This window comes from Salvelinus namaycush, chromosome 20 (genome assembly GCF_016432855.1).
Source record: "Salvelinus namaycush isolate Seneca chromosome 20, SaNama_1.0, whole genome shotgun sequence".
Classification (NCBI taxonomy): Eukaryota; Metazoa; Chordata; class Actinopteri; order Salmoniformes; family Salmonidae; genus Salvelinus; species Salvelinus namaycush.
The window spans coordinates 47,105,286-47,133,177 of record NC_052326.1 but is presented as its reverse complement, the minus strand read 5'-3'; the positions used below and the strand labels follow the sequence as shown (position 1 = coordinate 47,133,177).

The 27,892-nt window shown below is 43.6% G+C and overlaps 1 protein-coding gene across 6 annotated transcripts in view; it reads left to right on the top strand.

The window, feature by feature from the left end:
- The window catches only part of LOC120065439 (ral GTPase-activating protein subunit beta-like), a 57,508-nt gene extending 32,419 nt beyond the window's left edge, over positions 1 to 25,089 (top strand). For 2 of the 6 annotated variants that reach the window (XM_039016451.1, XM_039016449.1), the window contains exons 16-30: positions 2,611 to 2,744; positions 3,085 to 3,267; positions 3,904 to 4,055; positions 11,728 to 11,915; positions 12,377 to 12,480; positions 12,878 to 13,033; positions 14,425 to 14,634; positions 15,147 to 15,305; positions 15,672 to 15,843; positions 15,989 to 16,111; positions 16,890 to 17,026; positions 17,401 to 17,506; positions 17,834 to 17,912; positions 21,912 to 22,060; positions 22,245 to 25,089. In XM_039016451.1, the coding sequence (XP_038872379.1) occupies positions 2,611 to 2,744; positions 3,085 to 3,267; positions 3,904 to 4,055; positions 11,728 to 11,915; positions 12,377 to 12,480; positions 12,878 to 13,033; positions 14,425 to 14,634; positions 15,147 to 15,305; positions 15,672 to 15,843; positions 15,989 to 16,111; positions 16,890 to 17,026; positions 17,401 to 17,506; positions 17,834 to 17,912; positions 21,912 to 22,060; positions 22,245 to 22,438 (2,246 nt within the window). In that variant the 3' untranslated portion in view covers positions 22,439 to 25,089. Of the gene's footprint in view, positions 1 to 2,610; positions 2,745 to 3,084; positions 3,268 to 3,903; positions 4,056 to 11,727; positions 11,916 to 12,376; positions 12,481 to 12,877; positions 13,034 to 14,424; positions 14,635 to 15,146; positions 15,306 to 15,671; positions 15,844 to 15,988; positions 16,112 to 16,889; positions 17,027 to 17,400; positions 17,507 to 17,833; positions 17,913 to 21,911; positions 22,061 to 22,244 lie in introns of those variants that run through there. The other 4 variants (XM_039016455.1, XM_039016453.1, XM_039016452.1 and 1 more) reach the window with 4 other exon arrangements.
- Positions 25,090 to 27,892: the final 2,803 nt, after the last annotated feature.

The window sequence follows — 27,892 nt, the reverse complement described above, 5'->3', positions numbered from 1 at the left end:
ATATGAACTTGGTCTTTTACCAAATAGGGCTATATTCTGTATACCACCCCTACATTGCCACAATGCAACTGATTGGCTCAAACGCATTAAGAAGGAAAGAAATTCCCCAAATTCACTTTGAACAAGGCACACCGGTTAATTGAAATGCATTCCAGGTGACTACCTCATGAAGCTGGTTGAGAGAATACCAAGCGTGTGCAGAGCTGTCAAGGCAAAGGGTGGCTACTTTGAAGAATCTGAAATATATATAAAACTTTTTTTCTTTCTTTTTTAGTACGTCATTCCATGTGTTATTTCATAGTTTGGATGTCTTCACTGTTATTCTACAATGTAGAACATAATAATAATAATAGAGAAAAAGTAGTAGATGGGTCAACTTTTGACTTTTACTGTGTTTGATTTTTCAAACTAGTTTTCATTGGGAAAGCAGAGTAAGTATTTTTAACAAAAGAACTCACTTTTGCGTGTGAAAACACAGACTCCTTCTCATTACTCCCATTACTCCACGTGCTTAACCTACGTCACCTTTGTTTTGAGCCGACTTCACCATCAGCCAAAACGGGGCACCTGGCTTATGCCCTGTAGGTAGCCTGGTTCCAAAACAAATGCAATCAACGCTAACCAGGTTCATCTAGGGCAGGACCGGGGCATTAATAGAATCCCCACACTGACTGTTACCAGGGAATCCTATGCAAAGGTGGAGGTCAACAGGGTGATGGGGGGGACTTTATGGTAATACAGTGGTGGTGGTAAAACACTTCCACACAATTCAATCCACAGTAGAGGGGTTTAGGCCAATTCCAGTTCCGCTAATTAATTGAAACCCAATTCATGGTTTAAAGATACTGACAAAAAGTAATCAACATAAAAATAAAATCAATTTGGTAGACAGCTTTTCATTATTTTGACCTCTCTACATTATAACAGGAAGAGGAAGTGTAACTCTAACATAGCCTATTAGCTAGAAGAGCTGCTGTTTAGCTGGTTAAACAAAGTTTTTAGCCATGTGTTGGCAAACATGTATGTCCAAGTCAAGAAACATTACCAGCAGCACTATTTAAATGTAACCTTTATTTAACTAGGCAAGTCGGTTAAGAACAAATTCTTATTTACAATGACGGCCTACAGACATCGCTGGGCCAATTGTGTGCCACCCTATGGGACTCCCGATCATGGCCGGTTGTGATACAGCCTGGCTTCAAGTGACGCCTCTAGCACTGAGATGCAGTGCGTTAGACCGCTGCACCACTCGGGAGACCCATTTTTCGCGCTGGTGGTGCCCTATTTGCGGGTGCTTTTTCAAAGCCTATGTCAGATTCTCCAGTGAGTGTAATTAGCTCCAATTAGTGTAATTTGCTCAATATTATAAATTGAGAAACAAGGAGGTATTAGTAGGTATGTAATTCAAAGTCAGATTTCTGCTAGCGATATTCATAAAAATATTATTATATTTTTGTGGACCAACATGCAGTACCTTCGCGGACCCAAGGTTGAATACCCCTGAGCTAGACTTTTACAGTAATGTTTCTATAATAGTTTTGAATGTTGACTGTCTTCATTTATTTTTGTATTCCTGTCAGTCATGCTTTAGTAGTATAGTGGACATGTATGACATTGGGTAAAGGTGATTCCCAAAAAGGCATTATTATTTTCATATTTGCAGTGATGCTGTGTTATTTCAGTGATACTTATATTATCAGAATGCAGACGGTCGTGTGTCTGTCACTTGCTAGCTCTTCTCGCTCTACCGCATGTGCAACTTGTGCATAAATATCTTAACTGCATGCGTTAGTGTATACAGCTTATGCATGTTGTTTTATTTAAGCTGGAATATGAGCCTAGACCTGGAGTGAATCTCTGTTTCCTTGATTCCTCATGTCCTCCTTCCATGTCACCTTCTCAAAGAGCATTGGAGCAGAAATCTGAGATTCCTCCCCTCAGATCTTTTCCAATGTGTTTTGTGGAGGAAGAGGCAAGAAGAGAATACAATTGAGATTCATCCACAAGTTAGACCCACTGACTGGCTGCAAATGTCTTTCATAATAACTACATACTGGGCAAATGCATGGCTATGCTGAACATCAACTAAATGCAGGCTAACACTTGTGTGCAGCAACTGTACTGCAATTTCTTGGTTTTCTCAGACCAAGTTAATTTCAAACAGAAACATGTTTTTTACTTGAAGTGTTGCCTTTTCCTTCATCTTAATTTGAACCTCTAAGTTTCTGAAAGACAATTGAAACACTTACAAACAAACAAACAGCTCTACTCAAACATGCATGTTTGGTAAAATTGTCCTAATTTTGGCTACCATTCTATTGGCAACAAATGGCTGGGGCCATTTCATGAATTTAAAAATGTCTATAGTCTTCTAATGAGGATTTTTCAATGAATTGAACATGGAATTTGACCTAATACATCCATAATATCCAACCTCATAAGGACTGCTCATATAGTACTGTCGTCATGCCGATTGCTTTGTGTGTAGCTGATGCTTATTGGACGTGCTCCGCCTGGTCCAGTAGTTACTAACCCCAGCTCTCCTCCTCTGCTCGTGGTTGTGTGACGTGGCGTGGTATGGCGTTTTCTTCTGGGGGGTCATATCCCTAGCTCTCCATACAGATGCAGCGGCCGGCTTGCTGATCCGCAGCATCCACCTTGTCACCCAGAGGCTCAACTCCCAGTGGAGGCCTGACATGAGCATCTCCCTGGCTGCTCTGGAGCTGCTGGCCGGCCTGGCCAAGGTAAAGCCCCAGGGTCCTGTTCATTAGGCACGCAACATTTTAAACCCATCGTTTTAGCTCCATATGCCCACTTGGGGTCCTATCAACGATACCTACATTGTCCATTTAAAGCAAATTTAAAACCTTACATTGTAAGGTGACGGTGGACAACAAAGCCAGCATGGCTTTCCTTTCCCATTTTAGTAATTGTAATGGAAACAAACAGTATGAGGTGGCCAGACAACTATGGAAAGGGTATGATAATGAACACTGCAATGGAGATGAGTAAGAGCCAGGAGATTCTACAACAGACCTTTCAGTTGTCGTTCATTAAACTCTGCTGGGTCTCCCTCCTCCTCAGGTGAGGACGAGTGTGGAGTCTGCAGACCGTAAACGTGCGGTCAGCTCGGTGTGTGGTTACATCGTGTACCAGTGCAGCCGGCCTGCCCCCCTCCACTCCAGAGACCTCCACTCTATGATCGTGGCAGCCTTCCAGTGTCTGTGTGTGTGGCTGACAGAACACCCTGACATGCTCAATGAAAAGGTAGAGGGACCACAACACATTCTATCTGGACTACTACTGGGCATGGTCTCCCAGATTAAGCCTAGTAGGCTACTGGACTAGAAAGCAATTTGAATGACAAATGATTCAAAGGCATTTGAGCCACAATTACTCTGGTTGCTATTTCCTTCTTTATTGATTTTGAGTGTGTTTTGGTCCAGGACGAGGCTTAATCTGTGTTCCTACTGTCCTGTCCATCTAAGAATGACCAAGGTACATAAAGATGGAAAAAATCAGCTCCATCTACTTTTTAGTTGTTTGAAATTGCTTGCGTCTGTGAACTACAGTTGGGATTATGTATAACGTGCTAATGCAGATACAAAAGAGTAACAGAGAGCAAGCTGCAATACAGCAAACTTAGAAAACAAGGCATTGTGCATGTAGGCTGCCATATTTATGCACGGCCACCTTTTGGACTTCACACAGTTTATCGCTATATAAGCCAATATCAACCTTTTCTTGAGTTTTGAATCATTCATTGTTCAAATGGTCACAAATCCTCCGTTTGACATCATTGCGTGATTTAATCTTAATTTTGTGTGTTCTTTCTGACTTATATGAACACTCTAAACTCACCAGTTGACTTTTGTGCCATGCAATGACAGTGTTTTGTTGCAGGACTGTTTGATAGAGGTCCTGGAGATCGTGGAACTGGGCATATCAGGCAGCAAGTCCAAGACGGGTGACCAGGAAGTGCGTTACAAAGGGGACAAGGAGCACAACCCGGCCTCCATGAGGGTGAAGGATGCTGCTGAGGCCACCCTGTCATGGTGAGGGCCACCTGAGAGGAGTAATGGTTCTGTAGGGAAAGATTATTATTAAGATGCATTACCTTTTAGTTCTCTCTTTAATGGGTCAACTGTGATTGGTACATCTGTTTTTGGACTTAATGATATATGTTACAAGTTTTGAGGCATTTGATGCCAGTTCCTACTTCACAGTAGGGCATTAGAATTATTTTGTATTCTTACATTTTTTCCCCCATAAATGCCTTCTTGAACATGACAACTTTCATGTGCCTTAATTACGAACTTGTATGGGATCCATAAATATAAAAATGTTAAATGATGAGCCTAGTTTAACCAAGGAGAAAGGACTGAGCTGTACAGGGAGATAGAAAGGATCCTTCCTGGCTAGTCATGATTGGCTGAGATATACGGGGTGATTGGAAATGCCGAGAGATGAGTCCTGATTGGTCTGTCACAGGTTCCTGTCGATAACAGAATGGGCTCTTCCCTGGTCAGTATGTAGATCATCTTTGCTACTGCAGATTTGGGGAAATATATACCTATGGACAACTGCAAAAGTGTTGCTATAGCTCTCAAAAACATGGCTGCCCTAAATTTAGATGGGTTTAAGTACAGGGACTACTTTCTGTAGAGCCTCAAAACATGCTTAAAACATGTTTGGGTTTTATGGATGGTCAGTCCTTGCATCCATATTTCTGTTTTATGAATTTGAGAGTGATTTCATTTCTCCGGCCCCATTCATTAGCTGTTCACCAAAAGTTTTGGTTTCACTGCTTTGTTGTTTAAACTGCATATTGCCCCTTTAGATAAACTACAAAATGGCTGTCCCACCTCTTGTTTTTGTGGACCTCTGAGGTCAAAATTATAGTTTTAACCATGTTTTGGAGCTATACAGTGTTTGTTTACAATAACTTTGTTTGCAAATGTCTTACTTCATCAAAGCGATTGGGTTATATGCAGTATCCACACCTATTTATACCTTGTTGGGCATCATGCAGTATCCACACCTATTTGTACCTTGTTGGGCATCATGCAGTATCCACACCTATTTGTACCTTGTTGGGCATCATGCAGTATCCACACCTATTTGTACCTTGTTGGGCATCATGCAGTATCCACACCTATTTGTACCTTGTTGGGCATCATGCAGTATCCACACCTATTTGTACCTTGTTGGGCATCATGCAGTATCCACACCTATTTGTACCTTGTTGGGCATCATGCAGTATCCACACCTATTTGTACCTTGTTGGGCATCATGCAGTATCCACACCTATTTGTACCTTGTTGGGCATCATGCAGTAACCAGGCCTATTTATACCTTGTTGGGCATCATGCAGTAACCAGGCCTATTTATACCTTGTTGGGCATCATGCATTAGTGGAAAAAGTACCCACTTGTCATACTTGAGTAAAAGTAAAGATACCTTTTAATAGAAAATGATTCAAGTGAAAGTCTACCAGTAAAATACTTCTTGAGTAAAAGTCTAAAAGTATTTGGTTTTATACATACTTAAGTATAAAAAGTAAATGTAATTGCCCAAATATACTTAAGTATCAAAAGTAAAATTCTATATCATTTCCAATTCCTTTTATTAGGCAAACCAGACAGCACGATTTGCTTTTTAAAATTTTATTTACAGATAGCCAGGGGCAAACTCCAACACTCAGACATCAGTTAAAAATTAAGCATGTGTTTAGTCCACCAGATCAGAGGCGGTAGGGATGACCAGGGATGCTCTCTTGGTAAGTGTGTGAATTAGGCAATTTTACTGTCCTGCTAAGCATTCAAAATGTACTTTTGGGTGTCAGGAAAAATGTATGTAGTAAAAAGTGCATTTTCTCTAGGAATGTTTTGAAGTAAAAGTTGTCAAAAATATAAATAGTAAAGTACAGATACCCCAAAAAACAACTTAAGTACTTTACACCACTGGCTGTATGCAATATCTATGCCTATTTACATCTTGTTGGGCTGTATGCAGTATCCACACCTATTGGAGCCTGGATATCACACCTATTGGAGCCTGTATATCTTGGTAATTCAGTATCCACACCTATTAGAGCCTGGATATCTTGGTAATTCAGTATCCACACCTATTAGAGCCTGGATATCTTGGTAATTCAGTATCCACACCTATTGGAGCCTGGATATCACACCTATTGGAGCCTGTATATCTTGGTAATTCAGTATCCACACCCATTGGAGCCTGGATATCTTGGTAATTCAGTATCCACACCTATTAGAGCCTGGATATCTTGGTAATTCAGTATCCACACCTATTAGAGCCTGGATATCTTGGTAATTCAGTATCCACACCTATTAGAGCCTAGATATCTTGGTAATTCAGTATCCACACCTATTAGAGCCTGGATATCTTGGTAATTCAGTATCCACACCTATTAGAGCCTGGATATCTTGGTAATTCAGTATCCACACCTATTAGAGCCTGGATATCTTGGTAATTCAGTATCCACACCTATTAGAGCCTGTATATCTTGGTAATTCAGTATCCACACCCATTAGAGCCGGGATATCTTGGTAATTCAGTATCCACACCCATTGGAGCCTGTATATCTTGGTAATTCAGTATCCACACCTATTGGAGCCTGGATATCTTGGTAATTCAGTATCCACACCTATTAGAGCCTGGATATCTTGGTAATTCAGTATCCACACCTATTGGAGCCTGGATATCTTGGTAATTCAGTATCCACACCTATTGGAGCCTGGATATCTTGGTAATGCAGTGAAACATTGATCCACTCACTATAAAATATGAAAGATGCACCTTTAGTGAAAAGGTGCAAAACGGCAAGGGAACTATCGAGGTCCTTTCTCCTGAGAATCAATTATTTGGAAGATGTACGTTCTTTGCATTATGCATAGCAGAATAGGAAGTCTGCTTTGCATCTCTGAGTTCCATACATATTTACTAGTCCTTGATATTGACTGTGATCAGGGATTCATATGCAAAGGTGGAGGTTAAAACGTTGGAGGGACTTTATGGTAATACCATAGTACACCAGCAGGTGGTGGTAAAACACAATTCAATCCACAGTAGAGGGGTTTAGGGCAATTCCATTTCAACACAGTTCAGAGAATTCATTGAAATTCAGTTCATGGTTTGAAGGTATTAACAATTGTTTTTAATTATGATTTGAGTTGAATGCATTCATTGACTGCCCTTGTATATTCCCCATCACTCAAATGGTATTGTGTGTGGTAGAGCGCTCAGGACCTCAGACTGGGGCGCGTACGTACATGCATACATACGTATGTATGTACTCCCGCCCGCCCCAGTCTGAGGTCCTGAGCGCTCTACCACTACCACACACACACACCAAAAGTATGTGGACACCTGCTTGTCAAATATCTCATTCCAAAATCATGGCCATTATTATGGAGTTGGTCCACCCTTTGCCGCTATAACAGCCTCCACTCTTCTAAGGCTTTCCACTAGATGTTGGAACGTTGCTGCGGGGACTTGCTTCCATTCAGCCTCAAGCATTAGTGAGGTGAGGGCACTGATGTTGGGCGATTAGGCCTGGCTCGCAGTCGACGTTCCAATTCTTCCCAAAGGTGTTTGATGGGATTGAGGTCAGGGCTCTGTGCAGGCCAGTCAAGCTTTTCCACACAATCGCAACAAGCCGTTTCTGTTTGGACCTTGCTTTGTGCACAGGGGCATTGTCATGTTGAAACAAGAAAGGGCCTTCCCCAAACTGTTGCCACAAAGTTGGAGGTACAGAATTGTCTAGAATGTCATTATATTCTGTAGCGTTAAGATTTCCCTTCACTGGAACTAAGGGGCCCGAACCATGAAAAACAACCACAAACCATCATTCCTCCTCCACCAAACGTTAGTTTGCACTATGCATTTTTTTATTTTTTTTTACACCACTCCAGCTAACGCTTGACATTGCATGATCTTAGGCTTGTGTGCAGCTGCTCGTCCTTGGAAACCCATTTTCATGAAGCTCAGTTATTGTGCTGACGTTGCTTCCAGAGGCAGTTTGGAACTCTGTAGTAAGTGTTGCAACCACGGACAGACGATTTTTACACGCTTCAGCACTCGGCGGTCCCGTTCTGCGAGCATGGGTGGCCTACCACTTCGCGGCTAAGCCGTTATTGCTCCTAGACGTTTCCACTTCACAATAACAGCACTTACAATTGACTGGGGCAGCTGTAGCAGGGGAAAGGTGGCATCCATTGTTTTTTCCCCCCTCAATCTACACACCCTACCCCATAATGACGACAAAGCAACAACAGGTTTTTAGAAGTGTTTGCTAATTTATAAAAACAAAACTGAAATTATATTTACATAAGTATTCAGACCCTTTACTCAGTACTTCATTGGAACACCTTTGGCAGCGATTACAGCCTTGAGTCATCTTGGGTATGACGCTATATGCTTGTCACACCTGTATTTGCGGAGTTTCTCCCATTCTTCTCTGCAGATCCTCTCAAGTTCTGTCAGGTTGGATGAGAAGCATCGCTGCACAGCTATTTTCAGCTCTCTCCAGAGATGTTTGATCGAGTTTATGTCCGGGCTCTGGCTGGGCCATCAAGGACATTCAGTGACTTGTCCCGAAGCCACTCCTGCGTTGTCTTGGCTGTGTACTTAGGGTTGTTATCCTGTTGGAAGGTTAACCTTTGTCCCAGTCAGAGGTCCTGAGTGCTCTGGAGCAAGTAAAAAAAAAAAATCAATGATCTTACTGTACTTTGCTCCGTTCATCTTTCCCTCGATCCTGACTAGTCTCCCAGTCCCTGCTGCTGAAAAATATCCCCACAGCATGATGCTGCCACCACCATGCTTCACCGCAGGGATAGTGCCAGGTTTCCTCCAGATGTGACGCTTTGCATTCAGGCCAAAAAGTTAAATCTTGGTTTCATCAGACCAGAGAATCTTGTTTCTCATGGTCTGAGAGTCATTTAGATGCCTTTTGGCAAACTCCATGCGGACAGTCATGTGCTTTTTACTGAGGAGTGGCTTCCGTCTGGCCACTCTACCATAAATGCCTGATTGGTGGAGTGCTGCAGAGATGGTTGTCCTTCTGGAAGGTTCTCCCATCTCCACAGAGGAACTCTGGAGCTCTGTCAGAGTGACCGTCGGGTTCTTGGTCACCTCCCTGACCAATGACCTTCTCCCCCGATTGCTCAATTTCGAGTCTCATAGCAAAGGGTCTGAATAAGGTATTTCTGTTTTGTCATTATGGGGTGTTGTGTGTAGATTGATGGGGGAAAAAATGCTAATACATTTTAGAATAAGGCTGTAACGTAACAAAATGTGGAAAAGTCAAGGGGTCTAAATACTTCCCAAATGCACTGTACCTTCACATTATACACCAGATTGATTGATTATACACCTTACCCCTAAGGCTGAAAGATACAGAACCATATTGATCCTTATGCTACATTGGGGAAATTAAAATCATAAAATAATTCTAGTCACAACACATTTACATAGGCTTACGTACTGCCTCTGGGCCTACCTAGTATTAGTGACATCGATTACTACTATCACAATATATTAATCACCAATAGAATTTAGATGTTAAAATCTAGTTCATAGATTAAAAGGCTTTACAAGGTGTTGTTCATACATGCATTGTGTCTCTTCAGTTCCTCCACCTGGCTGTCACTCTGGCCTCCAGAACTAAACAGTTTTCATCTATTCAACACACCGCTGTTTTCCTAATCTTAAATCACAATACTAAAGTCATCGGACGTAGCTGCCTCACTATACCTGTGTTCTCTCTATCCAGTTCCTCCACCTTGTTCTTGTAGAACTGCAGTTCATGTAGATTCTTTTTTTTTTCTTTTTTTCTTTTTTCTTTTTTTTTTAGAATGATTTTATTTGTTAACCCTTTCTCCCCAATTTCGTGGTATCCAATTGGTAGTTACAATCTTGTCCCATCGCTGCAACTCCCGTACAGATTTGGGAGAGGCGAAGGTCGAGAGCCGTGCGTCCTCCGAAACTTAACCCAACCAAGCTGCACTGCTTCTTGACACAATTCCCACTTAACCCGGAAGCCAGACGCACCAATGTGTCAGAGGAAACACCATACAACTGGCGACTGTGTCAGTGTGCATTGCGCCCGGCCCGCCACAGGAGTCGCTAGTGCGCGATGGGACAAGGACCTCACTGCCGGCCAAACCCTCCCCTAACCCGGACGATGCTGGGCCAATTGTGCGCCGCCACATGGGTCTTCCGGTTGAGGCCGGCTGCCATAGAGCCTGGACTCGAACCAGGATCTCTAGTGGCACAGCCTTAGACCACTGCGCCACTCGAGAGGCCTGCAGTTCATTATTAGTGACCCTCAGCTCCACTCTCTGGTCCTCCACATGGCTCTCACTGGCTGTCAGTCTGGTCCCCGTGTTCCTCAGATCCACCACCATGTCTCTCCGCTCCTTCAGCTCAGTCCAGATGTCCGGCTCGTTGGTCAACTGTTCAACATCACTCTCCCTGCTCTCTCCCCCTTCACTGTGACCCTGTTGAGTAATATCATTCTCTCTGACCCCTCCACTCTCTCCATTCCCCAGATAGAACAGCAACACCAGCAGAGCGACAGCATCCCTCATTCTGAAACAATGCCTCTTCAGAACTAATGTAGTCTATTGGGCTCAGTCCCCTTCTTTATATACACACTGGTCTTGGTGAACCAATGCATGGAACAGGTGTAATCAGTGGAACATTTTGAGAACATCGCCAAGGACTATGTGTGATGTAACAGAACAAAGGTTATGAGGTGTTATAAGGACATGGAAAATTGAAACCTTTTACTCCGTTTAGTCTCTCTCTTTCTCTTTAAAGGATTCGGTCAGCCTACCACTTGTTTTGGTAAGCAGCTGAAGGATGGGACTGAAGAAAATAAGATGTTTTAGAAGCTATACCGTGTTCTTTTACAAATACATTGTTGGCAAACAATGGAGTAAAACAACCTTATTTTTGGGGTTCTGCTGAGCGAAAAGAGTTGAACTAAGCTCACGAGGCATTTATTTGTTGTATTATCCCACGATCAATGACTATCAATCATTTAAAAGTCCAAAAATGTATATACCAATCAGACCGTAGCTTTTAATTGTTTGCAACCATTTTACCTGAAGTATTTGTCTAATTACAAAATATAATGTTGACTAATCCACTTTATTCAGGGTTTACATGTTTATTCAGTGTTTGAAATGTATTATAGTGGGGATTTCTGCCTTGTATATCCTTTCTATCTTTCCAATGCACTGTACCTCTGGAACACAGGATGTTGGTGGCACCTTCATTGGGGAGAACGGGCTCATGGTAATGACTGGAGCGGAATTCGTGGATTAGTATCAAATACATTAAACTCATGGTTTCCAGGTGTTTGATGCCATTCCATTGGCTCCGTTCTGGCCATCTATTACGAGCCGTCCGCCCCCCAGTAGCTCTGAAGTCACTCCTCATCCTCTCTTTACTCTCCCTGTCAGCAATGTACCTCTGGAGTCACTAGTAGCCACAGAGTCTTAAACCCTGCCTATTTCTACAGTTTCTCTTCTTAATGTGATTTTAAACCTAACCTTAACCACACTGCTAACCTTACACCTAACCCTTAAATTAAGACCAAAAAGCACATTTTTGTTTTCCACATTTTAATGATTTAGCCAATTTTTACTTTGTGGCTGTGGTAACTAGTGGAAACCCTTTCTTTGCGCTCCCTGACAGTATAATGCAAGTCCTGGGGGCATTCCCGTCGCCTAGCGGCCCCGCCTCCCCCTGCAGCCTGCTGAACGAGGACACCCTGATCAAGTACTCCAGGCTGACCTCCACCAGTCACAAGAACTTCCGCTACTTTGTCCTGGACAACTCTGTCATCCTGGCCATGCTGGAGCAGCCACTGGGCAATGAACAGAGTCAGTTATCCTCAACATGCTGTCAGTTATCCTCAACATGCTGTCAGTTATCCTCAACATGCTGTCAGTTATCCTCAACATGCTGTCAGTTATCCTCAACATGCTGTCAGTTATCCTCAACATGCTGTCAGTTATCCTCAACATGCTGTCAGTTATCCTCAACATGCTGTCAGTTATCCTCAACATGCTGTCAGTTATCCTCTACATGCTATCTGTTATCCTCCCACATGTTATCAGTCCTCAACATGTTCACTGATACCAGATTGATAGCTAATAAGAATAGTCTTGGGTCGTTTTCATTCGAGCATGCAACGGAAAAATGTTTCAAAACTTTTAGCAACAATAAACAAAGTCCACTCCCCCCAGTTTGTCTGTCTTCCTTATGTTGTCGAGTGAGAAAGACCCTTTTGACCTGGTTGCCCTGTGTGTGTGTGTGTGTGTGTCTGTGTCTGTGTCAGCAGATCCCTGTCCGTCCGTGACCATGTTGATCAGGGGGATGTCCGGAAGACACGCCTGGACCATGCAGCTCTTCCATCAGCCCAGGGAGGCCCGCGCCAGCCACAAGGTAACACACGGTAGATAACCCTTTAGATTCATCATGGTGATATGGTCACTACATTTCTGTTAGTGTCCAGGTTTACATTGACATCTAATTTAACTAGCAACTCCATTGTTATAAAGCAGCTTTTTTCACATAGCTTTAATGAGACACTAGTAATGTCAAGTAGTGCAATATTCTCATTCAAAATGAACAATGATTCCTGATGTTGGTCCCAGACCTGTTAGGTGAAAACATGTCTGCGTCAGGGCATTGATATTCATTGTAGAGCTTTTAACCATGCTAAATGTTCAGATGTCAGCTCATGTTTCTTGTTGAGTCTTCCCAGCTCCTTTCTCAGGGGTATGTGTCTCATAAGAAGTCTCTCATCTCTCCTTTCTCTTCCCCTCTCTTCTCTCTGTAGCAGGTGTTTGTCCCAGAGAGCCGGCCCACTCCCAAAAATGATGTGGGCATCCGGTTCAACGTCAAACACAGACCCTTCCCTGAAGAAGTGGACAAAATTCCATTTGTGAAAGCGGACCTGAGCATTCCGGACCTGCACGATATTGTAGATGAGGAGGTAGGTTAGCATCGGTTGTCCGTCCATGTTAGAATAATTGTCTCCATTGCCCTAATGAGGATTGTATTGCAGAGTAGAGGTAGTGTTCTCATCAGCCAGGGTCTGTATTTACAAAGCGCCTCAAAACGGGTGCGTATCTAGGATCTGGTCCCCCTGTTATTAATGAATAAATAAAAAATGGATCCAAGGTCAGCTTAATGAATATGGCCCAGATGGGGCACTTTGTACAACTAGCATATAAATGATGAACAAAATGTAGGCTAACTTTAAATGTGAAATGTAGGCTAACTTTAAATGTGAAATGTAGGCTAACTTTAAATGTGAAATGTAGGCTGACTTTAAATGTGAAATGTAGGCTGACTTTAGACTGTTATTGTCTGTGAACTCCTCCACTTCAATGAATCGGTGTCTATCTGAAAATTATTTGTGGAATGCAATGTTTCTCAACTGACAGGCCGAACTCTTCGTGACACGTACAACACTGAAGTACAGTGATCTGGGCGGGAGTTGTCCTCACACAAACGGGACATGTTTCACTAATACCTATAATTCATGCTGGGAAAGAATGGTTTTTATGTTAGAATTGTTTATGTTTGGGGGCTAGGGATTGGGTGTGCACTGTATTGGTTTTGTGGGAGTATGAGGGTTTTGTGATGGGTGTTTCAGGGGTGGTTTTGATGAGGGGATTGGGTGTGTGTTTATGTGTGTGGTTTGATGTGATTGGGTGTATGTATGTATGCAATGGGACTCGCTAGCACAACTCAAATGCCTTATTTGTCCTGGGAGTGATCTTATATGGTATGGCCTTCAACCATGACTAATACTATTTTCTACTGCTACAATAAGTTCTGTGGTGGCATATTTCTGCTTTACCAAATGACGAGAGTTACAAACTTCACACACCAGTCAGAGTTATACTTAAACTACATCTTTAATAATAAGAGCTTTGAAATAGCATTTGACTTTCAATGATGCGCCATCTCTAATGAACCATTGAAAGTGACAACAGAAAAGTACAAAGATCTTTTATAGCCAAGAAATACATTCTATTAGAAATACATTCTAATAAAAAGTATATCACATAAGAATATTATGCAGATATGACATCTTAATTACTTATGTTACCCAACTAATTCTGATTCATCCACCACAGTTCTTGTTCAGAATGAACTACGCCACAGGATCCCACTCCAGGCAGATCACATGTCCTTTGACACAGATCTTGGATCAGTGCTTACCCTCTCCTAACCACCATTTTGATAGGAAACACATAAACAAAACTGACCTTCTCCAATGTCAATGGGCAACATCATCCTGCCCCCTCTCTGCCCCCCCCCCCCCCCCCCCCCCCCTCTCTCTCTCTCTCTGCCCTCTCTCTCTTTCCTTCTCAGCTGGCGATACAGCACAACAAGCTGTGTGGTGTGATGGCCAAGCAGACTGAGTATGAAACAACACTGGAGCACAGCAGCGAGGAGCGCTGGTGCAACAAGAGCTTCCCAGACCCGCTGACGGAGTGCAAGCCCCCACCGCCCTCTCAAGATTTCCAGACCGCCCGCCTTTTCCTGTCGCACTTTGGCTTCCTGTCGCTGGAGGCTCTCAAGGTACTGTGGGAAGAGAAGGAAGGGAGGGGGGTTGAGGGGTAGGAAAGGAGAGGGAGGAGGGGAAGAGTGGAGGAGAACAAGGCGAGGGAGGGAGGAGAGGGGTGGAGGGGAACAAGGTAAGGGAGGAGGGGGGAGAGGAAAGGAGAGGGAGGAGTGATGGGGAGAGGGGAGGAGTGGTGGGGAACAAGTCAAGGAAGGGGAGAGGAAAAAATGGGTCGGTTTTGAAGGGATTGAAACAGAAAAGGTACGTGACATGCATGTAGTGGAACCCTTTGCTTTCACCTATCCAATCCTGTTAGATCAGTGACTAAGGATCCTTGAAAGTATTAGCAGGAAAGCATGCAATCAACCCTGCAAGATGTAATTAAGTTGAAACCCTGAATAGATCATTTGATGACATGGGTTATCATATGGTAGCAAAATATAGTCAAACTAATACAGCAGTTAAACTGGCCCTTAAATCTGCTGATTAAACCAGCCAATCACATTTAACTTTGTTTCCTGCCCTCCAGGAGCCCGGCAACAGTCGCCTACCTCCCCACCTGATTGCACTGGACTCTGGGTTGCCGGGCTTCTTTGATGACATGAGCTACCTGGACCTGCTGCCCTGCCGGCCCTGTGACACAGTCTTCCTCTTCTACATGAAGGCTGGCCAGAAGAGCAGCCAGGAGGTGACTGGTCAACAGGGTTAAAGGGGAGGGCAATCAACAGGTTTAAAGGGGAGTTACTATCCGAATTTGTCACTGATATTACAGAGAGGCTGAAGCAAAATTCTCCCTAATATTATCTAGTTCATATCAGGTATTTTATTATCTGTTGGTTTTGCCAAGTGTGTAGAAATGTGAATATGTCAAGATGGGGGTCTGTCTGCTGAGTTGGTTGTTTTTGTAAAGTGAAGAGAAAAAAATCTGTCTTGAGGAGAATACGCTTTTCTTTAACAGTTAAAAATAGTTTTGGACCCTGTAAAATAAGTTATAGACAAGACTTGACCATTAATTTCCATTTCTGTCTGTCTCTATCACTCTGTCCCATACCAGATCCTGAGGAACGTGGAGTCTAGCTCCAACGTGCAGCACCACTTCCTGGAGTTCCTGCTGTCGCTGGGCTGGCCCGTGGAGGTGGGACAGCACCCGGGCTGGACAGGCAGTGTCTACACCAGCTGGTCCATCAACAAGAACAACAGCAATAATGTAGACAGCAACCCACCAGGTGGGAGGGAGACCCCACCCAACCAGCCCTACCCCCAAGGGCTTCTATACTTTTTTCACATTGTCGTGCTAAATCATTATTAATATATTTTTCTATTGTTATAATTTTTTTACAGTAGTAAGGAAGTTGTTCTCTGTCCCCACAGATGACATGGTCACCCTGGGAGACACGGGTGGGGGCGTGTTCAACGGAGAGAAGCGGGTGCTGTACTATGCAGACGCCTTGACCGAAATTGCCTTCGTCGTTCCCTCGCTCACAGAGTCCTCCGGTGGGCCTCCTCCCTCTCCCATCTTCACTTCTCATTACTTTTCTCTCACTCCTCATCCCAGTTTCCAATCCTCCTGTCTTATTTTCTCTACAGTACATTCTTCATCTCTCTTTTTAAGCCTTCCCTTCTTCTATTCTCTCCTCATCTCTTTCTCTTTGTTTGCCATGGATCCCAAAGCCGCTGTTCTCCGTAAGGAAATCCCCACTGTGTGTCTATGGATTTCCCCTAATTTGTTCTACAAATCTTCTTTCTTTTCTAGAGCGTTGTAATTATATTAGATAGTGTTGTGGAGCATTTTAATTGTATTAGGTAGCCATTAAGCAGGGTGGTATTTATTAGGTAGCCATTAAGCAGGGTGGTATTTATTAGGTAGCCATTAAGCAGGGTGGTATTTATTAGGTAGCCATTAAGCAGGGTGGTATTTATTAGGTAGCCATTAAGCAGGGTGGTATTTATTAGGCACTTAACAGCGAGAACATACTAATACACGGAGGGACTACCTGAACCTGTCTAATAAGAAACGCTATGGAACTTGCATTACATAGTGGGCATCATCTTGTCTCGAGGCGGGCCACATCGTGATTTCAAAATTCAGCAGAGTGCTGCACAGATTTCTTTTTGGACCGATTTGTTTGTCAAAAGCAATTTGCAGGCCAGAAAAAGGGCAGTTATTTGAAAAAATATAGGTTATTTTATCATTTCTACTAGTTATAGATGTTGAGGAGTGGCCTGGAGTGGGTGCAGTTTGGGATGCAGACTTGTCTTTGTGTTTCTGTAGCGGAGTCGTCAGAGAACAGTTTCCCTACGGGAGAGCCAGACTCTCAGATGGACCTGCTGCCCAGCCTGCTGAAACAGTCCAACCTCACACTGGACCTCTTCCCCAACCACTCTGACAACGTGGCACCTAGGCAGAGGGTAAGACACACCGCAGACTATTAGAGCACTTTAACATCGTTAGCGGTCTCTCCAGCACCATACCAGTGTCTACATGTGAACAGTATACTAGTATTATTTTCCTCAGACCGACCGACCTGATCAGTGGCCAAATCCCACCTAAACCCAAATCCTACCCCGGGAATTTTCAATTCATGTCTGGAGGGCTAAAGCACTTCTGGTTTTTATTCTTGCCTGACTCGAGACTTACATGGCTGTGGTTAGAGAATGGTGATCGCTATGCAAAGGTTTAAATACAACTGTGTTGAGGCCTTAAAGCTGCTTTGAGGAATTTAGCCTGTAGTTTTCTTTGTTCTAGCTTGTTCACGTGATTTCCACTATTGTCTGTCCCTTAGAGTCCCACGGTGAAGTCTAAGAAGATGCCTCCTGGCAGGACCATCCCTCCAATGGGCCCCGAGACCAAAGTACTGGTGGTCTGGGTGGAGCGCTACGACGATATCGGTAGGCTACCTTCCTGCTGCTTCACGCTGAAACTGGCCTCTTTTTGCTGCCATTTTGGTTCTTTATGAAATCCAGAGGAACTAAACTCTTATCTAGTCATGAAATATTTGTACTATTGGTAGAAACAGTGTATCAGATCTCTAGAAACTCTCATTTATTCCTTACAGACGTTTTACTATCAGATACAACTCTTAACGAGTTGTTAAATGTTTATTTTTCTGGAGGAATGTCTTCATATTTCTGTAATGACTGATTTCAGTGCACCTTGATAAATTGTGTGCAACTAAAAGTTTGAACTGCGATGTATGTCGAATTCCTGTGTTGTAGATAACTTTCCTCTGGCTGACCTGCTGGTAGAGACGAGCACTGGAGTGGAGACCACGGCCAACAGTAGCACATCCACAAGGTTACTGCACTGCCGGCTCCCTATCCATCACTAGTCAACACTGACAGCATGTCTCAAATCACTCCCTATCTATCAATACTAATACATAATAAAACATGACACTTTTTAAATGGAGATTCTCCTCTAAGCATGCATTTTAGTCAAGGCGTCTGGGAACTTGGACCTAAGGGTTCAATATAAATGGGTGATTAAACCCTCAAAAGAGCAAGCGAAGGTGACAATGACAAGGAAAAACTCCTAGAAAAGAGTTCAATAGACCTCCTAAAGGAGCCCTATCCTCTTCTGACTTGCCAGGTAGAAGCTCAGAGTATGCCACCACCAAGACCAGACAGTTGTCTTTTACTCCAGTCATATATATATATAAATGTCTCACGTGAGCCCGCAAGATCAGTGTAACTCGAAGGGTAAAGTACACTCTGAGTTTATTTATTTGGACTGTGAAGCTAAAACTTTACATTTGGCTCTATACTCCAGCATTTTGGATTTGAGATCAAATGTTTTCTATAATGCGACAGCACAGATTCTGACCTTCAGTTCAAGGGTATTTTCATACATATCTGTTTTACCTTTTTAGAAAAGAAGCACTATGTATTTAGTCCCCCCCATGTGTCATAAGTATTTGGACATATCCACTTATAGTGTATTAAAGTAGTCAAAAGTTTAGTATTTGGTCCCATATTCATAGCATGCAATGACTACATCAAGCTTGTGACCCTACATACTTGTCTGCTGCATTTTATTGCTCACATACACATATTTAGCAGATGTTATTGCAGGTGTAGTGAAGTGCTTGTGTTCCTAGCTCCAACAGTGCAGTAATATCTAACAATTCACAACAATACACACATCTAAAAGTAAAAGATTGGAATTAAGAAATATGTAAATATTAGGACGAGCAACATCGGAGTGGCATTGACTAAAATACAGTAGAATAGAATACAGTAAATACATGAGATGAGTAAAGCAGTATGTAAACATTATTAAAGTGACTAGTGTTCCATTATTAAAGTGGCTCGTTATTCTATGTATATAGGGCAGAAGCCTCTCAGGTGCAGGGTTGAGTAACCGTGTGGTAGCCGACTTGTGATGGCTATTTAACAGTCTGATGGCCTTGAGATAGAAGCCGGTGATCTCCGGTGATGCATTGGGCAGACTGCACCACCCTCTGGAGAGCCCTGCGGTTGTAGGCGGTGCAGTTGCCGTACCAGGCGGTGATACAGCCTGACAGGATACTCTCAATTGTGCATCTGTCAAATTTGTGAGGGTCTTAGGGTCCAAGCTGAGTTTCTTCAGCCTCCTGAGGTTGAAGAGGTGCTGTTGCGCCTTCTTCACCACACTGTCTGTGTGGTTGGACCATTTCAGATTGTCAGTGATGAATACGCAGAGGAACTTGAAGCTTTCCACCTTCTCCACTGTGGGTTCGTCGATGTGGATAGGGGCGTGCTGTGCTCCCTCTGCTGTTTCCTGAAGTCCACGATCAGCTCCTTCCTTTTTTTGAGAGTGAGGTTGTTTTCCTCACCATCTCCCTGTAGGCTGTCTCGGAGTTGTTGGTACTCAAGCCTACTACTTTCGTGTCTTCTGCAAACGTGATGATTGAGTTGTAGGTGTGCTTGACCACGCAGTCATGGGTGAACAGGGAGTACAGGAGGTGGCTGAGCACACACCCTTGTGGTGCCCCTGTGTTGAGGATCAGCAAAGTGGAGGTGTTGTTTCCTACCTTCATCACCTGGGGGCGGCCCGTCAGGAAGTCCAGGACCCAGTTGCTGCACAGGGCGGGGTTCAGACCCAGGGCCCCAAGCTTAATGATGAGCTTGGAGGGTACTATGGTGTTGAAGGCTGAGCTATAGTCAATGAACAGCATTATTACAGCTATTCCTCTTGTCCAGATGGGATAGGGCAGTGTGCAGTGTGATGGCGATTCCATCGTCTGTGGATCTATTAGGGCGGTAAGCAAATTGAGAAGGTTCTAGGATGTCAGGTAAGGTGGAAGTGATATGATCCTTTACTAGTCTCTCAAAGCACTTCATGATGGCAGAAGTGAGTGCTACAGGGTGATAGTCATTGAGTTCAGTTACCTTTTGCTTTCTTGGGTACAGGAACAATGGTGGACATCTTGAAGCAAGTGGGGACAGCAGACTGAGATAGGGAGAGATTAAATATGTCCGTAAACACTCCAGCCAGCTGGTCTGCGCATGCTCTGAGGACGCGGCTAGGGATGCTGTCTCGGCTGGCAGCCTTGTCTGGGAGCAAGATGTTGGTGTCCGCGACGTGGCTGGTTTCCCTTTGTAATCCGTGATTGTCTGTAGACCCTGCCACACACGTTTCGTGTCTGAGCCGTTGAATTGTGACTCCACTTTGTCTCTATACTGACGTTTTGCCTGTTTTGATTTCCTTACAGAGGGAATAACTACATTGTTTGTATTCGACCATATAACCAGTCGCCTTGCCATGGTTAAATACGGCGGTTTGCTCTTTCAGTTTTGTGCGAATGCTGCCATCTATCCACCGTTTGTGGTTTGAGTAGGTTTTAATAGTCACAGTGGGAACAACATCCCCTACTTCCTGATGAACTCAGTCACCGTGTCCGTGTATACATCAATGTTATTCCTAGAGGCTACCTGGAACATATCACAGTCCACGTGATCAAAACAATCTTGAAGCATGGATTCCGATTGGTCAGACCAGCGTTGAATAGACCTTAGCACGGGTACTTCCTGTTTGTTTCTGCCTATAGGAAGAGAGGAGCAAAATGGAGTTGTGATCTGATTTGCCGACGGGAGGGCACGGGAGGTCCTTGTGGGCATTTCGAAAGGGGGAGTAGCAGTGGTCAAGTGTTTTACCAGAACGAGTGCTGCAGTCAATGTGTTGATAGAACTTCGGTTGCGTTTTCTTATAATTTGCTTTGTTAAAATCCTCAGCTGCAATAAATGCGGCCTCATGATATGTGGTTTGAATAAAGTCCAGTGAAGTTTCTTGAGGGCCGTCGTGGTATCGGCTTGAAGGGAATATACACGGCTGTGACTATAACCAAAGAAATTTCTCTTGGGAGGTAATACGGTGAGTATTTGATTATGAGGTATTCTAGGTCACGTGAACAAAAGGAATTTTGTTTCTGTATGTTATCACAATCAACTGGTTAATCATGAAACGTACACCCCCGCCTTTCTTCTTTCCGGAGAGTTCTGTATTCCTGTCTGCGCGATGTACTGAGAACCCAGCTGGCTGTATGGACAGGGACAGTATATCCCGAGAGAGCCATGATTCTGTGAAACAGAGAATGTTACAGTCCCTGATGTCTCTCTGGAAGGAGATACTCGCCCTGAGCTCGTCTACTTTATTGCCCGGAGAGTGAACATTAGCGAGTAATATACTCAGAAGTGGCGAAAGGTGTGCACGTCTCCTGAGTCGAATATACCTCCGCCGGCGGCGTCTTGCTGCAGCCTCTGGGATAAGTTCAATTGCCCTGGGGGGGGGGGGGTACGAACAAAGGATCCAATTCGGGAAAGTTGTATTCCTGGTCGTATGGCTGTTGAGTTACCGCCGCTCTGATATCCAAAAGTTATTTCCGGCTGTATGATTATCCGTGATGTTCATTTAGCTGAGGAGACAAAGCAGTGTAGGTCAGAGGCCTGGACTAGGTCTTGCCAGGGCAGCATATAGAACAGAATACAGGAGCAAGGCAATGCACGGTTGAACTAGCGACAGTACAGGAACAAAGCCAGGCCAGCTGGATGGTATCTCAACAGAGACATTAGTCACAAAGCCAGGCCAGCTGGATGATGGATGGGCCAGACATTACAGGAACAAAGCCAGGCCAGCAGGATGGTGGCTGACCTCCATAAAGCAGAATGGTAAGAGGTGCTCATAGCTCCTCTGCAGCGGAGACAGCGTCTCATATCTGCTCTGTTCTACTTCCACCTTTCTGCTCTCCCTCCTCTTCCTATCTGCCTCTCTCTCTCTATGCATGTCCAACCCTCCCCTCCTCTTTCCTCCTTTCAGGCCCACATCATCAGGTCAGGATGTGCAGGTGATCTTCATCCACCCTCTGAGGACTGGCCTGTTCCGGATCCGCCTGCACGGGGCCCTGGGCAAGTTCAGCATGGTCGTCCCCCTGGTGGACGGCATGGTGGTCAGTAGAAGGTCACTAGGTGAGAGAGAGAGAAAAAGTGTGGGAGTGATGGGGTGCATGTGTGTGTGCTTGTGTGTGTGTTAGCCATCACGATGACTCGTGGCACTGTGTGTCTGTCTTCTTCACACCTGCCAAATGTGTGTGTGAGTCACTCGACCTAGCTCCAAAGTGCTGAGCAATTGGTCCTCTCTTTCTCCTCTAAGGGTTCCTGGTGAGACAGACGGTGATCAACGCGTGCCGGCGGAAGCGGCTGGAGAGTGACTCGTACAACCCGCCGCACGTGCGTCGGAAACAGAAGATCGCTGAGGTGGTGAACCGCTACCGCAACAAGCAGCTGGAGCCCGAGTTCTACACCGCCCTCTTCCAGGAGGTAGAGGAGCGCAGCCTCAACCCGTGAACCCACCCCCGGTGAACTTTGACCTTTCACCTCACTCCCCCACACAGAGAGAGACTGAGAGACTGACACAAGGACTGCTAGATTCTATATAACAAATATGTTTTATTTTGTTATGTATATTATCAGCAAGTTGCGATTCAACTTGAGGTCGACAATTTATTTTTATTTCTATGCTGACTCACCGCAGCCACGGCACCCGACCATCTTAGTTTTTCCCACCCCGCGCCACAACACTGCTCATTTGCCACTTACTGTATTTCTATCTAGACTTCACAGGAGGTTGGTGGCACCTTAATTGGGGAGGACGGGCTCGTGGTAATGACTGGAGCGGAATAGCTGGAATGGTATCAAAAATATCAAACGCATAGTTTCCAGGTGTTTGAAGCCATTCCATTTGCACCGTTTCAGCCATTATTGTGAGCCGTCCTCCCCTCAGCAGCCTCCACTGCTAGACTCTAGACTGATGGGTTGTGGTTGTGGCACTCACCTCACCTGGCTGCGAGGCTTCAGACTGTCAGCAGAGGGAACATACTGAGAGACTTTAGACTGGTGACGTGGCGAAGAGATTGCCGTCGGTACTCAAAATGGCTTCCACTCTATGGCTGTTACTAGTTCCCACAGCCGTATCACTGTGGTTTTTCAAGTCCAATTCTTCTGTTTGCTTTTCTATGAAACGCATTGGTCTTTGCATTTTACCATATCTAACGTCGTGTTTTTTGTTGTTGTTATGTTGGTCTGGAGCGAAATAGACCGGTCAAAACATCAGAAAAATGTACTTTTATCTAAAAAAGGACATTACATTTTTTATTAACAAAACTCAAATCTCACTTAAGTCAATGGTCATTTTTGACTTACCTAGTGATTTTGGTTTTCTCTTCCCACATGCACACTTGTGCCAGTTAGCGAGAGTCTGGAAATGTACTTTTACTTAAAATCTCAGGTAGATTGAGCCTTTTTATACTCATCGGCATCTGGGTTGTGTTCATAAGCTACAAAACAGGCTAACTAAACGAACTGAATGAAAAGGGAGGGACAACCAGAACTTCCAATCAGTCCAATGAGAAACGTTTGTTTTGTTTTCCGTTGTACAGTGTTTTGCTACGATGTGCCCTAATGAATGCGACCGTGGTCCTTGTACTCAATGCACTCCCAACCAACTGACCTCGTTTTAGGCATTATTCACTTTTAAACCTGTGGCATTTCACATTCACTGGATCTGATGGTAGACTTCAGGAAATATGTTTTTTTTGGTATGGATAAAAAAACAATCTATCACTTGGCTTGTTTCTTTCCATATCAATTAAAAGAGATAAAAATACATATTGATTGGTTATATTAAGGGTGAGTTACACTTTGATAGTCACAGTTGGAAAAATGATCGTCTTCGGTGATTTAAAAAATGATTTGTCATGAGTACTGTGTTTAACATCCCATTCCAGATGTGACATCACAGACTAGAGAACCTGATACATACCGCCATGTTGTGTCCATAATATTGTGGTTTTATGTCCAGCCTAAAACCACATTCAGAGCATTAAATCACTAGTGTGTAGTGGCAGAGGTTGTACTTCTCTTTTTTTTTTCACCAATTACTGTCTTTATTTGTGCTTGATTTTATTCCCGACAACATAACAGGGCTGAAACACAGTAGATTTATGTAGTCATTTAAAAAATGATCTATTAACGGTTACAACTGGCGTCCTGTTCATACCCCACGTGTATGTTGCTGGATCTGTCTAAAACACAGATTTTATACGTTATTATTATTATTTTTTACAATATGGAAAATAATCCGGAACTATATTTCTTTTGCATGATATTTTCCGTGGTGATCCACCCGAGCCATTTATATTTTCAGGAAATAAGATTTCCTCCACTTTCGTTCCATAGATCGCTAATTTTGTGTTTCTTTTTGGAATGATTTCCATTTTCTTGACTGTTAAGGAAAAGATGAATTGTACCAAAAACTATTGAAACCTTACTGTATCTGGGGAAGCTAAAAGCTCACTTGAGTTATTTATGTTTCTCCAGAATATTATTACTGTCATTTTAGGTTACTTGCTTATTGGCAATTGACAAGTCCTGTGTTTGAGGATCAATAATGCAGTAAAATGTTAGTCTGGTCCCAGATCTGTTTGTGCTGTATAGCCAACTCCTAGGGTTGTTAGCAACTTCAAGAGTTTGCTTTCCAGCACAACCTGATCTGTGACCAGGCCAGTAAAATGTCACTTCAGGCATGACTTTTGCTGTCAATTTACTAGTGTTAACTGTTTTGAATATGGAATGTCCAACCTATTGCTGATTTTTCAAATGGCCTCAAGGAATTTAAATTCTCAAATGAATTGATACTTTAGCCTGCCATTGTGCTCTGCAAATATTCTACGATCTCGATGGTGCCACATGAACTGAACTCGATTTTTATCTCGTTCCTCAGAGACCACTCATTTATTCTGTAAATGCTGAAGGTATCAACTTGTTGGAAGATGTGTACATACTGAGGGTGTGAAGTATTTTTTGCTCATCTGCCCCTCCGTTAGGAAAGGCACAAAATCTGCTTGTTTGTATTAGTCTTATTATATGCGTGTCGAAAACAAACTCATTGGATATTGAATGTAACACAATGTAACAAATAAAGAGTTTGATTCACTTATTGTCATGTTTATGCTGTGTGGTTCTCTTACACAATTAGGTGCAGTTAAAACTGTCCGTTTCTGACACTTATGTATGTAAGAAATGTAAATAATCTGAACTTTCGATGAGCTGAAACACGGACAATGATGAATGCATATGATTTCATATGTCTCTGTGGCCTCATTCTGAGAATGGACCGATCATCCTTAAACAAATGTTTTACCTTTCCCTGAACGGACACACCATGACGGGTAGTCGACACCCATACAAATAGAATTACAGTAGATTTATAGTAAAACATTAATGGTGCTGTAACTTTATTTTCTCATATCAGCAGGCCAATAAAAGTCCATGGGCCAGATGGAATAGATGCATTAATCTGTTTCCATTGGACACATCCCATTTAAAATATTGATTGGAATTGTAAACCAGTGTTCAAAGACGACCGCCATATCGGAGTAGGGTGGGGGTGCCCCAGCACACTGTTCCTGGGTCAGTTTAGCATTTTCCCTACTAATGGTTAAGTGATGCTAGAAGCTGATCCTAGATCTGTACATAGTGGAAACATTACCTTGGAGCCCCATCTATCTGTGTGACTGGAGGACTGTGTGACATCTGCCAATGAAAAAAGAGCTTTATAAATACTTTTGATTTATATATGTATTCTAGGGTGACAAGGTGTTTTCCATATAAAAAAAAAGAATCAATGAAGACTCGATGGTTAACACCATAACTGCACTGGATCTAAACAACGGACCACTACGTTGTCCTCCAAACAACGCACCCAAAGCATATGTTCCTCTTCTCCATGTTTTAAAGTGGTCCCTGTGGCCTTCACACAGCCCTATGCAGCTCAAGTGTTAATTCACACTCACAGCAGCTCATGGCACCTAAAATTGGTGTGACTAAGCTGGTAACCTTCACATAACTACATTCCTGGTTTATCTACTGTATCTGAAAAGGCTCTCAATAACTGCCATATTCAGTACTGTACTAATCTTTGCAGTTCTTCAGATACCCCCCCCCCCCCCCCCCCCCCCCCCCCCCTCTACTTTTCAGGATCAACTTAGGTATTGAACAAAACCACCTGAAGACTTGATTATTCAAGTCTTTACCTCCAAATCCAGATTGAAATCCAAATACAGGATCAATGTGGGTTAAGCACTATCAACCAGGGTCACTGTGTGTGTGGGGAAGGTGTGTGTGGTGCAGGTGTGCGGCATGCGTACAAATGTGTATGTGTGTGTCTTATTAGGCTACCTTTGTGAAACTGCTGGATTAGGAATGGCAAGGTCTCACAGAAAAATAAACTCAGCAAAAAAATAAACGTCCTCTCATTGTCAACTGCGTTTATTTTCAGCAAACTTAACGTGTAAATATTTGTATGAACATAAGATTCAACAACTGAGACATAAACTGAACAAGTTCCACAGACGTGACTAACAGAAATAGAATAATGTGTCCCTGAACAAAGGGAGGGTGAAAATCAAAAGTAACAGTCAGTATCTGGTGTGGCCACCAGCTGCATTAAGTACTGCAGTGCATCTCATCCTCATGGACTGCACCAGATTTGGCAGTTCTTGCTGTGAGATGTTACCCCACTCTTCCACCAAGGCACCTGCAAGTTCCCTGGACATTTCTGGGGGGAATGTTCCTAGCCCTCACCCTCCGATCCAGCAGATCCCAGACGTGCTCAATGGGATTGAGATCCGGGCTCTTCGCTGGCCATGGCAGAACACTGACATTCCTGTATTGCAGGAAATCACGCACAGAACGAGTAGTATGGCTGGTGTGCATTGTCATGCTGGAGGGTCATGCCAGAATGAGCCTAAAGGAAGGGTATCACATGAGGAAGGAGGATGTCTTCCCTGTAACGCACAGTGTTGAGATTGCCTGCAATGACAACAAGCTCAGTCCGATGATGCTGTGACACACCGCCCCAGACCATGACGGACCCTCCACCTCCAAATCGATCCCGCTCCAGAGTACCAGCCTCGGTGTAACGCTCATTCCTTCGACGATAAACGCGAATCTGACCATCACCCCTGGTGAGACAAAACCGTGACTTGTCAGTGAAGAGCACTTTTTGCCAGTCCTGTCTGGTCCAGCGACGGTGGGTTTGTGCCCATAGGCGACGTTGTTGCCGGTGATGTCTGGTGAGGACCTGCCTTACAACAGGCCTACAAGCCCTCAGTCCAGCCTCTCTCAGCCTATTGCAGACAGTCTGAGCACTGATGGAAGGATTGTTCGTTCCTGGTGTAACTCAGGCAGTTGTTGTTGCCATCCTGTACCTGTCCCGCAGGTGTGATGTTCGGATGTACCAGTTTATTGCCCTGGCTACATCTGCAGTCCTCATGCCTCCTTGCAGCATGCCTAAGGTACGTTCACGCAGATGAGCAGGGACCCTGGGCATCTTTCGGTGTTTTTTTAGTCAGTAGAAAGGCCTCTTTAGTGTCCTAAGTTTTCATAACTGTGACCTTAATTGCATACCGTCTGTAAGCTGTTTGTGTCTTAACGACCGTTCCACAGGTGCATGTTCATTAATTGTTTGTGGTTCATTGAACAAGCATGGGGAACAGTGTTTAAAACCTTTACAATAAAGATCTGTGGTTATTTGGATTTTTACCAATTACAGTGGGCTCCAAAATGACTTGCACCCCTGACTGGCAATGCACAAACAATACTTAAAATAATATAAACAATGTAATTATAGAGATAAACTCAAAATACCAACATGTGAGAAATACTGTACTTTATTGTTTCAATGAAACCCACCAAAATCATACAATTATTTAATACAAAATACATTTCACCAAAATCAAG